The sequence below is a fragment of the Heliangelus exortis genome, chromosome 11 (assembly GCF_036169615.1).
Source record: "Heliangelus exortis chromosome 11, bHelExo1.hap1, whole genome shotgun sequence".
Lineage (NCBI taxonomy): Eukaryota > Metazoa > Chordata > Aves > Apodiformes > Trochilidae > Heliangelus > Heliangelus exortis.
The window spans coordinates 13308392-13320420 of NC_092432.1; the positions used below are offsets into that span (position 1 = coordinate 13308392).

At 53.8% G+C, this 12029-nt stretch overlaps 1 protein-coding gene across 1 annotated transcript; it reads right to left on the reverse strand.

The window, feature by feature from the left end:
* Window positions 1-1986: 1986 nt before the first annotated feature.
* Window positions 1987-11788, reverse strand: SNUPN (snurportin 1). The gene is made up of 8 exons (XM_071754714.1): window positions 11584-11788; window positions 11166-11319; window positions 10372-10476; window positions 10170-10266; window positions 9169-9266; window positions 8789-8866; window positions 7040-7120; window positions 1987-3040 (listed from the first exon to the last, which is right to left on the reverse strand). The coding sequence occupies exons 1-8, from the start codon at window positions 11733-11735 to the stop codon at window positions 2723-2725; spliced, it is 1083 nt and encodes a 360-aa protein (XP_071610815.1). The 5' UTR covers window positions 11736-11788; the 3' UTR covers window positions 1987-2722.
* Window positions 11789-12029: the final 241 nt, after the last annotated feature.

Sequence of the window (12029 nt, forward strand, 5' to 3'; positions counted from 1 at the left end):
AACGAGGCTCTGCCTTCCGTCGTACCCGGCTTACGAGGGTCTTCGGAGGAAACCCAGAGGCCAGGGAGTGTTTGTGCCAGACCACCGCCAAGCAAAGCTCTCCGGAGCCCCAAAGCAAGCTTTTATTTTTATTTAAATACTGGATATGTGCTGAATCCCCGAACCGGGTGAGGAGCGACTCAGGGACGCGAGCCCCCAGCCCACCCCGAAGCTCGGCTCCCCCAGCCTCGCCGGTGTTGCTGCGTCCCAGCCCGGCGTTCCTAGCCTTTCCTTCCCTCTCCTTCCTCCACAACCCCTCCTCGGCCGTCCCTGTCTGGGAACGGTGGTTGGCACCCGGATGGGGAGCCTTGCTGCTCCTCCGGAGGGGGTGGGGGCGGGTTGGGGGTTGCCGGGGAGCGGGACCCGGCGACAAGCCAGGCTCCGGGACAGGGGGACATTTTGTTCAGCCGAGGAGGACTGCGCTGGCAGCGTGCCCGCAGCCGGAGCCTCTGCACCTAAGTCGGAGAAAATGGAAGAAAGGGCAGAGGGAAGCGACCGAGTCCCGAGCTGCATGCGGGGCTGGCTGGCTGGCTGGTTGTCCCTACCCCAGGCCACGTTTGAGCCGCTCGCCTAGCTCTCCAGACTATATTTAAGCCCCCCCAAGGGGGTGACCCTTCCTCAGTCACCGCCAAGCTGCTGCCTATTCCAGTTGGGAGCAGGGCTGGGAACAGCTGGCAGCGGGATCGCACCCAGCAAATAAAACAGCCACAGCAACAAACTGCACTGGCCCCGCTGACATCCGTTTAACACCCTCACTCCAAACACAGCCTTTGGTTTCCAACAGGCATTGTAACGCAAATATTTATTTCTCCTGCCCAACTCATGCTCTTAAAAGAGGAACTGTGCAGCATCATCTGGAGCTTCAGTTGCTTCCCTCCCGCTCTCCATCGATCGGAGCAAGACGCTGAAGGCAGCCCCTCTTCGGCTGCATTTTCGCCCTCGGACCTTCGAAGATTGCAGGAGGACCCTGGAAAGTTGCTGCAGGGCAGCAGGGAGGCGGTAACCTGAGCTCCAGCTTTCTCTGCCCCGAGGGATGCACAAATCTTACATCCAGCTGCCCACCTCCGGGCTTAATTGGCTGACCAAGGAAAACTACGGTGGTAGGAGGCTGGATGTGGTCTCCCCAGCTGGGGCTCTTCCTGCTGTCCTTTGCCAGCCAGGGCTGCCCAGAGCCTTTGTGGGATGGGGAGGACAAAGCAGGCTGGGTGTTTGAATTCTTTTCCAGGCCAGTTGCTCCAAATGTTAAAAAAAAAAAAAAAAAAGCAAAATAATAATAAAATAAGCATCTGTTTGAAAAATCTTGCAGTACAGTTGGCTGCACCCGAATGCTGGGAAGCTGGGGTGCTGTTTGCTCTCCCCCAGCCAGCTCTGGCCCCAGTTGGGTCAGTTCCTGCTGCCCACTGCTATAACCAATAGTGGCAACAGAGTCAGATGATTGCAGGCAGCCCACATGCTTGGCACAGAAACAAGGGTTTTTCTGGGAAAAAAAGGGGGGTGCAAGGGCAGGATACAAGTGCCCCCGCTATCTGCAGGCAGCCATCCACACCCTCGTATCTCCTCCTGGATACAGGCTCTCGGGGCATTTTAACAGAGGGCCATGAGGAGACTCCCCAGCACAGAATTTTGCCCGGTATTTCTGCTCCACTTCCATGACGAGAGCGCTCTCACTCAGCCCTTTTCATCTCCCTCTGGAAAACAACCCAGGGATGGTGAGCACAATCATTTAATCTCTGCTCAAACCAGGGAAAAGCAGCAGCCAGTGCCTGCAAAGCCGGCTCGGGCTGGGATGAGGGGGTAACAGTGGGGAGGAACCAAAGCACCTCAGTCCATGGAGGACCCCCAGAAGTATTTCCTCTGCTCCATTGAGCATCGTAACAGATTTTTCAATCCCTGTTTGGGAGGCACAGCACACACCTACCCTTAGGTAGCAGGAAGATGCTCAAGAACTTGTCTTTCTGAGAAACCTTTTATTTGGCACAAATCAATGCTAATGTTTCCCAGAGCACAACCATTCCTTCCTCCCCCTGCTGAGAAAAGCCTCAAGTCCAGGCTCCTGCCATGCTCATGTCACACAAAGCTGTGCTGGGAGACAGGGCTTGCTGTGATGCGAGGAAATTCAGCTTTTCTCAGTTGCATGTGGGTGTGGAAAAGCCCAGCTTTGGGATTTTCAGCAGCCTGTTGCAAACTTTTTTGTTACTAGAAGCTGACTGACCACAAAAGTTTCATTAAGAAGGCCTCAGTAAACAGCTGGATCAAAGGCTGAAGTGCCCTGTTTTCCAGGGCCAGGGCTGTTGTCGGGGCTGGGGTTTAGAAACAGCAGCTGCACCTCAGAGGTCCCAGCACTGTTCCTACCCTGGAGCTTTGCCAGAGGCTTTAACAGAATCAGGGATAGGAGCTGCACCAGGAACCCTGCAGTGTGGGCACAGATTGTTTCGTTTCCCAACGCACGACTGCCTCAGCAAAGAACCAGACAAATCCTGGTGAGGCCTCACAGAAGCTTTGGCAAAAAAACCCAAAAAACAACAACAAAAAAACATCCAGCACTCAGGAGCAAGGTACTTTTGTGCCCTTTAAACAAAGCCATCCTATGATTACCTTTGCCCCCCTCTCAGGGAGCATGAGTGACAGTGAGAAGTGGGGAATCTCTTGCTGTCTCCTTCCCCAGCCAGCCTGTCCCAGCAGCCTAACCCACCATCTGGCTCACTGCTCCTTCCTGGCCCTCTGGGGAGTTTGCTGGCTGAGGGGTAGACAAGTGTTCCAGCTCGTAATGTCCATTCTTTGCAGCCAGGTGACCCTTTTCTGCTGCCAACTTTTTACTCTTTTTGCTCTCAATGATCTGCTGGAGCTGATGCCCAGCGTAGTCCGGTTTGGTGGTGAGGGGGGTGGTGGGCACAGAGAGCCCCAAGATTTCGGGTACCATGTAGGGCCGGAGCCAACCCACCAGTGGGGTGCTGCCAGGGGTGTAGTGGGTTTGCTTGTGATAGAAGAGAAGCCCATCGACCTGGGAAGAGGAGAGAGAATGAATGAATGAAAGGCTTTTGCAGGTGGATGACAAAGTGCCAGACGACAGCACCAGTCTCCCAGGCTCCCAGGCCAAAACTACCAGCTGGATCATTTTTCCTCAAGCAGTGCAATAAATAGCAGAAAGGAAAGAAGAAACCTGCAGAGCTCCTGCCCTGCAAGAGCAGTGCAAGCCCAGCAACCTCCGGATGGCTTTAAATCAAAGGCAAACAATTTCAGCCTGATGTCAGCACAGCCCAGTGCTTTCCCCTGCTCTCTCCCATCCCCTTCTACTGAAGAACCATCAGGTTTCTGAATAAAGCAGCTCACGGGAAGGCCACTTTACTGGATTAAGGTGATTTTAAATAATACATTTGGAAAGTAATTAGTCCGAGAGTGTGACGCCAAGGAGCCCCGATTCGTAATGCTGCTACAGCCCTTTCAGCTGGCTTATGCAAAATAAATTCTTTGTGCTTCCCAAGAGAGAATTCTCCTGCAATCAAAGACAGTGAAGGGCACTCCAGGCTTTGAAGGTTTATGCCCTCACTCTTGTGCTGCTCTTCCCAACACTCTGCAGCTGGCTGACATCTCCCCTCCTTCACCACCACGCTCCAGGATTTTCACCCTCCTCTTCCCCCACTTCCCAAGGTTTCACTCCTTAAGGTCAGCCCCTGCTGTCAGGCTAAGGCTGGGGGTTGTGCTCCCCTGAGCTCAGCCTCATGAGCTCTTCAACAGCCATTTGCCTATAAGTAATTGCAGCTGGGTGGGCAGAGGTGGGAAAAAGCACCCACCTCGGCAGAGATATCTACAGCAGGACAGGAGCTACACGGGCAGTGAGCTGAGGCACGGGGGAGTTAAGAGTTTGGGGTGATTCCTGCTGCTGTGCTGGACTGGGAGGCAGGCTGAGCAAAGAACAGCATCTGTCCACCTCCAAGAGAGAGACCAGAGCTTCTTGCACTACTCTGTCCATCATTTTCAGTCACTGTTAAGATCTTGTAAAATAATCCCGGAAAAAGGGGGATTCCTGTGCTAGGAAAACATGAAACCAGAACAATAAACACCATGATGAGTTTGTGCAACCCTCTGGATATCTAAAGTACAAAGCTTCTCCTCCCCTTGCCTCCTGGGAAGAGCTAGATCCTGTGGCACCACCCCTGCACATTCAGACTGTTCTTCTGGGTTTATGGCACTTGGTGAGCACAGGGGATTTGCCAGCACCCACAGGAATGTTTTGGTAAAAATCAAAGCCTGGAAAGGCTTCTGCCTTCCAAATCACACCAAATATCTTCCCCAGATTGAAGAGTCCAAAGGAGTTCAGTCTGGTGAAGTCAGGTCATGTTCTTTCTTCCCCTGATTTCTCTTAAGTTACTGCAACTCCCATGTTCCTTCCAGTTTATTGAGTCTGTTTGCCCTGTCCATACCCTGAGACACCACACTGACACCAGCTGCATCAGAGTAGGGCCTGACACTGTCCCTGAATGACCAAACCTGGTGACAAACTGGCCTGGCAAGATTTCATGTTTCACAGCCACACTTTTCAGGCTTTAGGTGCTTAACATTACAGCCATTCTTTCACAGTGGGGTTTCTCAGAGCTTTGGCTCACCCTGCCTTCCAGGAAACCTGAACCTTGTTGTGCTGGGATATGTGAGCAGAACAGTAGCTCTTAAGAGCCACTCCAAAAACCACTTCAAAAATTCAGCACCAGTCAACTCATCCAAAGTCCACGGAAGTCAGTGGAAAAAAAACTTTCCAGTGAATATAACGGATCAGGTCCTCACTCAAAGGTTACAAGTTTACCCTGGAGAGCCAGAGCTGAAAGCTCTGACTGCATCTGTTGCCACCAGATGCACGAGATCCTTTCAAGGATCACAAGATGCTGGGCCCAGGCACAAGGAGGTCTCTATTACACTGCACTGTCTATAGCAGGGCTGGAGTTTGCCTTCTGCAAAGCTTCTTTCTGTAGGTACCGCTGGTGGGAGATGTTCACGGGGATTTCTTGGGCTCCCTCTTGTGGCACATCACCAGGAGACCCGCGGGGTCTCCCTTCCTTCCTGGAACTGGCAGCTGGGTTTCTGCGGGGTTACTGGCTGCTTTGAGCCAACTCACACCTCGATTCACTTGTTGGGGTCACAGCTCGGTCTACTGATCATAGAATCATAGAATTGGCTGGGTTGGAAGGGACCTCAGAGATCATCAAGTCCAACCCTTGATCCACTCCTGCTGCAGTTCCCAGCCCATGGCACTGAGTGCCACATCCAGTCTCTTTTTAAGTATCTCCAGGGATGGAGAATCCACTACTTCCCTGGGCAGCCCATTCCAGTGTTTGATCACCCTCTCAGTAAAGAAATTCTTTCTAATGTCCAACCTAAACCTCCCCTGGCACAACTTAAGACCATGCCCTCTTGTCTTGCTGAGATTTGCCTGGGAAAAGAGACCAACCCCCACCTGGCTTCAACCTCCTTTCAGGGAGTTGGAGAGAGTGATGAGGTCTCCCCTGAGCCTCCTCTTCTCCAGCCTGAACATCTCAAGACACACATCACTAACACCTGAACCTCTCCAAAATCACTGGGGGGATAACACCACCCTCCTTCCTCCTCACAAGACCCCAAATAGCTGGGTGCCTTCCCTAGCCAGATACACCCACACAGCTCCCTCAGCCTCTCCTCATAGGATCTGTGCTCAATCAGAGCTCTTAGGGGGCAAAACCGCAGCTGGAGTGAAAGGGAGAGCCTGATCGCCCCTCGCTCCCCCCCATCCCTCCCGCAGCATTTTGCAACCCAGAACGTTTCTTGCTCTGACCACAGCGGGGCAACACTGCTCGGCCTTTTCTCACCGGAGCAGATGCCTCAGGAAGGAATGGAGCTTTCCTTAGAAAAGATGGGAATGAGCGTCTGCAGAGGCACTCAGAGCTTTGGCAATGGAGCCAGTCAGCTGTAGGAGACATAGGGTGCCTTCTCAACATGTTCAGAGCAAGACCCCTTAAATTTAAAGCTGCCCTTGGGTTAATCACTAACTTGGGCCAGGAAAGCAGGAGAGACACAGTCAGACCAACATGGCTTTCAGCTTAGTGGGACGAGCAACCTCTGTAGAAGCTGCTCCTGCTCTAGGGCTGAGCCTGGACACTCCACAGCAACTGCTGTAGCCACCAAAGGAGCTTCTGGCTCCCAAGTGTTTATCACTAAGACTGTGCTGGAATGCCACCACATCCTCCATCCTCTCCCACTTCAGTGCCAAGGCAGCCAGGACAGCCACCAAAAGCAGCCCGAGCTGTTTCAGGAGGGTCTCACCACCACACAGAGCTGTGCCAGGTGCCACACCAAGCTGTCTGCCCTCCCCATCTCCCACAGGTAGCAGAGAGGCCTGAACAGCACAACAACATCGACCTGTAAAGCCCTTGAAGCAAACCCAAGTGTCAGCCACAGCAGAGCCAGGAGCAGCAGGAGCTGCTGGTTCTGTACCACAGCAAAACCAGAGCTCACACTATCCCCTCCACAAGATCCAGCAGCTGGAGGAGAGACTCATCTGAACCTCCACAGCCATCCGCCCCGGGGTTCCAGGACATCTCAAGACACACATCACTAACACCTGAACCTCTCCAAAATCACTGGGGGGATAACACCACCCTCCTTCCTCCTCACAAGACCCCAAATAGCTGGGTGCCTTCCCTAGCCAGATACACCCACACAGCCCACCCTGGGCAGCAAGCAGTGGCCCTAAAAAAGTCACTTTTAGCTCTGTCACATGGCCAAGTGGAGGAGGGGAGCTGTGCTGCTCCTGGAGGTGGGGTGGGCACCGATCCCCTCCTCCCTAGGGCTCTCTGGAGCAGTCAAACCAGGGAATACTGCAGTTTCCACTCCCACTGATTAGTTTTGTAGGAGACAGCCTGCAGCTGGTGACAGGGGAACAGCTAAGGGGACACAGCTGGCTCCAAGCACTGGCAGATGTGTGGTGGGGCTGCCTCTGAGGCTGAGGTCCAGGCCCCTGTTTCTGTCTTCTCACCTCAAAGGGGAAGTCCGTGGCCAGAACCTTACAGAGGCTGTTCGAGGAGCAGGGGAAGTTCTGCAGGCCCACAAATTTGTACTGCAAGAATAAGAGAAGGTGAGGTGAAACAACTGCACAGCCTAAAGCAGAACCAGTCAGGGAATCAGGCACAGGTGTGGAGACAGCTAAAGGAGGAAGGACTTCCCCCAGTGCAAGATCCAGCATGAGAGAGACAGGGTGAAGAATGGGCTCCAGAGAAAGTCAGCAGAGAGATCTTGGTCAGGATCCACATCACTGGACTGCTGATCTCCCTGGGTACTTGGGAGCTCAAGAGCAAAAACAGGCTCAAAAGAGAATCAGAGCAGCTTCTGAAGGGCAGGTCCTCTGGTGGCTCTTGGCTCCATGGTCCAGGTACAACCACTGGCTGATGAAGTCAGAGGGCACATGACAGGTATCCCCAATTCCTCATTCCTTCCATAGCAACTGTCTTACAGGACAGGCAGAATTCTGACATGATTTAGAAAAGCAAACACTAAGCAAACCCTCGGTCTAAAGAAAACGACAGGACCAAGCTGTCTGTCAGTGGTAATCATACCCCAGCAGAGAAACCAGGAGCCCCTGCATGCAAATCTGCAAACATCAGAGTGATCTGCAAAAATCAGAATCATCTATTTCAGGTGTTTTATCATCCCAGTTCCAAACAATCCCCTCCCTGGCATTTTACAAGACGTGGATTACAGAGACTCAGCACATATACTCCTGACACCTTTTTCCCAAGCAGCTCAGACTGCTGGAAGAACTTTTCAGGAGGGCTGACCCTGAGATGCTCTTTTAACCAAAATAGAAAGCCATGACCTCTGGGCAGGATGCAAAGCAGACAGATGTCTGCTCCAAGCTGCTGGCTCAGCCAAGAACATCTTTCCACCCAGGAAATGAAAGCTGAAACACTCCCCCCCAACCCCCCACCACTTCACTAGGTAGTTGGGTCCTGGATATTCACACTGGAGTCAGAACAGGATGTTTTCCAACTACAGCCACCCCTGCTGCCAACAGCAGAGCAGTCATCCTCAGTGATGCCTGAAATGCTCAGCTCAGCACTGGCTGAGCACACACACCCAGCCAGCAGGTCACACTTTTTGCCAACTGTGCTCCAGAAGCCAGGCTGCCAAACCTCTTATGTCCATCCCCCAGAATCACCTTCCAAACTGATGGGGCTCCTAGGGATGACCTCCATACATTAAGTCTTCAAAGGAAGATGTTTTACCCTTGCTCAGTGGGGACTCCAGGTGACAAACTGCTAACCAGCCTGACAACACCACTGACTAATTAATGCAGGAGGGAAGGATGAGGCCTCACAAGCCTTTGCTCTTGCCTCCCAAGCCCACAAACATCCTTCCTATTGCAGACAGGCTGCTGATCAGCACTGCCCCTCCAGAAACCACACTGGATTTCCATTCTGTTTTGAGAGAAAGCTAAAAACAACATGGAAGTTACCTGATACCCTGCAGCCTGATCTCCCTCAGCACTTTGGCTGGGAGGAAAAAAAAAAAAAACCCACAAAAAAAAAAATCTAACCACAGCTGTTTAAAATGCTCTGTGGTTCTATTTCCATCCTGAACATGGCATCCCATTTTGTCAGTACACTTTGAAGCCTGATCTGTGAGAGGAATAAAATCAAAAAAGCTTCCGCTCGTGAAAGAAAGTGCTGAAGTTTGCTGAACAGGAGAGCTTACCCCATCCTCCTCCTCCTGTTATCAGAGAACTTACTGGATTGATTCTGCTTTTCTCTCCCAGCCCTTCCTCCTCTTGGATCTTTGAAGAGAGCCAGAAGAATCTGAAGTCTGTCTGTGAAAGAAGGCAGAAACTCACTGATTATCCACCACACATCACCCACCCACACCTGCTGAGCCTCACTGTCCCTCTGGGGGGTCACACTCACCCCCCCCTGCAGAACCTCCCAGTGCCCCCAGCTCAGATACTTCCCCCGCCCCAAAATGTACCCAGTTATCCCAGCAGCCCTTAAGCTGTACGGATTACACCTGGTGCTTAGGTGAAATATCCACCCAAGGGCACAGTGGGCTCCACCCAGAGCAGCTGATGGAAGAGGAACAAAAAGGTGGAGAAGGCAGAAGGGGAAGATTCAGTACCTGACAGTCATAAACGGGGTGTCCTCTCCAGCACATCACATCGAGGATGTAGTAGGTCTGCTTCACCTCGTTGTAGATGCAGTCCAAGATGGAGTACACTGTGTGCAAACACAGGGAGGTCCAGACACACTCCAGAGACTGCCAACCCCCACCTCAAACCCCTCCCCTGTTACAGAGCTGCAGAGGGATTCCTTGATGCTAACAGAAGGTGCAGCCACAAACAACCTTCAGCTTGGAGCCCAACAAGGCTACAAAGGCAGCAGCCAGAGGCACAGCAAGCAAAGGTGGGTTTCAGAAAATGCCACTTAGCAAACAGAAATCCCTCCTCAGGGCAAGCAAAAGGACTGGAAAATGGGTTCCTCTTACCTACAAGAAAGCTGGGGTAGGGCTTTTTACACGGGTTTGTGTGAGCAGACAAGGGGAATTGGTTTCAGATTTGAAGAGGGGAGATTTAGGTTAAGATATTAGGAAGAAATTTGTTCATTTGAGGGTGGTGAGACACTGGAAGAGGGAAGCTATGGCTGCCTCCTCCCTGGCAGTGTTGAAGGTCAGGTTGGATGGGGCCTTGAGCAGCCTGGGATGGTGGGAGGTGTCCCATGCAGGGGGGTTGGAAGTGGATGATTTTTAAGGTCCCTTGTAATGCAAACCATTCTGTGATTCTGTGACTGCAAGAGGTATTAAGACTGATGGTTCTGCATGCAGCTTGCTGACAGAAGAGAGAGAGGATGCAGCAGTTTAAGAGTGTCAGTTAACACTAAGTTAAATAAAATGTGTTCTTATCTAGCAGAAATGTATCTGAGACTGCCCACAGCTAATCATCCCCAGGGATACACCAGCAGGCCTGAAGCTAACCCCTCCTGGCAGCAGCAAAGGGCCCAACCCCAGGGCTGGGGGAAGCTGTATGGATTACAGCATCCAGCATGCCCACCAGCACAATCATTCTGGGGAGCAGCAGAGGGTTCCCCCTTCCCTCCATCCCAAATCCCTCCCCAGAGTGGCACCTTTGTCACTGGTGGAGTTGTGGCGGTTCCCCCCGGGCAGCAGGGATGGGAATCTGTTGACACAGAAGCCACTCTTGGTGTAAGCTGCTGTTGTGCCCTGCAAGGAAACGAGAGTGTTCTGAGCAAGAGACAGGAGCCAGGCTGAGGAAACACCTCCTGGTCCTGCCCCAGGGGGTGACACGTCCTGACTGCTGCCACTCACCCTGGATGCCACCACCAGTGCCCTCTTTCCGACGGGACACACCACCAGCACCCACTCCTGCTCCAGATCCGAGGGGACATCGACCAACCACTCAGACAGCATCAGCTGTGGAGAGATCCAGGGGGAAAAAAAAACCAAAAAAACCCAACAAAGCAGTCAGCTGCAGCTCCCTGGAAGTCAGAGAAAACACACACCACGGAGGACCTGCCCAGATGCTCCAGAGGCAACTTGCATTGTTCTACTGCACCAGAGGGCTCCCTGCTCCCTCCAATCAACCTGCACTGTAGACCCTTCCCAAGGCCTTCTCTTGCTTCCCAGCTGCTGCCTGAGCTTCAGAGCACAGCTCAGAGCCCTTGCTTGGGCACCTTGGTCTCCACTACAGCCTCACTTCAGCACTTTATTTATTTGTAAGTATGTGTCAGAGCTTAGAGAGTCCTAAACATCAGGAGTGAAGAGCCCAGAGAAGTGGACTTCTTCAGAGGTTGTCCAGCTGAGATCACACCAGCTGGGTGTCTTTTAGAAGCAACAAGGCAGCCAAGGCTGATAAAACCCATAAGCTGAGGTTTCTTGTCATTCTGTGTCCCAAACATGGGGAGAGATAGAAACCTTAGCGGCTGTGTGCTTCACGGTGAGATACAAACCTCCCAAAGCACACAGGCAACCAACCCCTACCTGTCCTCCATTTGAAACTGGTGTGTCTGAGGGACAGGAGAACTGAGGCACAGTCCTCACTGAGCACCATGCCAGGCAGGATCACATTCCCAGCTTCACACCATCCTCACACAGCTCCTCACCTGATTGGCGTAGCGCTTGGGCAGCTTCTTGCCAGCATCCACCTCCATCTCCTCTTCCTCTGCATCTTCCCTTTTCTCCTCACCCTCGCTCTCCACCCCTGTCCAGTCGTCCTCTGCCAACCTCCTGGCATGGTTCACGTAGTCCAGCCGCCTCCTGCCGGGGGGAGAGGGAAGGAAACTGCCTGTCTCGTTCTCTTGCGGCAGGCAGGCCACGCAGACCTGCAGACCACGTTGCCCACAGCCCAGGCCCTCACACCCAGGTGACTCCCACCTCCCACGCCACCCGGGACCCCCACACAAGGCCCAGGCCTCCCGGCAGGCCCAGCGCGGCCCTGCTCGCCCCAGCTGCGCCCCCCGGCCGGGCCTCCCCGTTCCCAACCGCGACGGAGTTCGCTCTCTCGCTCGCTCACTCACTCACTCTCTCTGGATGCGGAGGAGGCGCTGGCGGCGCTCGGCCTGCCCCAGGCCGCCGCGGGGCTTGTAGGCGGCCAGGCGGGGGTGAGGAGCGGCCGGGCTGTTGGGCGCTGCCAGGCCCACAGTGGCCGCCAGCGCCGCGCTCAGCTCCTCCATGGCAACGCCCGCCCGCCGCCGCGCGGGGCCGTGACGCACTTCCGCCAGGCTAACAGAGGTAAGGCCGCCGCCGTGCAGCGCCCCCTGGCGGCGTGGAGGTTCCTTGTGCGCACACATACCCCACACCCCCTCTTAGTCCAGCGTCTGATGCGCTCCCCCGCCGTGACTCAGTTTACCCTCCTGCCGGGAGCGGGCGGGGACAGTCGGTCCCGGGGGTGGGGGCCATGCCGGGCAGGGATGGAGGGGACATTGAGGGTGGAGATGGAGTGGACAGGGTGGTCAGGGAGGGAGGGG

What these genes read in the sequence shown, in the direction of transcription:
- SNUPN (XM_071754714.1), bottom strand. Translation starts at nt 11,735, where the DNA reads ATGGAGGAGCTGAGCGCGGCGCTGGCGGCCACTGTGGGCCTGGCAGCG. An exon ending in CAACTCCACCAGTGACAAAG is followed by an intron (nt 9,267 to 10,169) that starts GTGCCACTCTGG and finishes GTTTGCACACAG; the next exon opens with TGTACTCCATCTTGGACTGC. An exon ending in CCACGGACTTCCCCTTTGAG is followed by an intron (nt 3,041 to 7,039) that starts GTGAGAAGACAG and finishes TCCTCTTCCCAG; the next exon opens with GTCGATGGGCTTCTCTTCTA.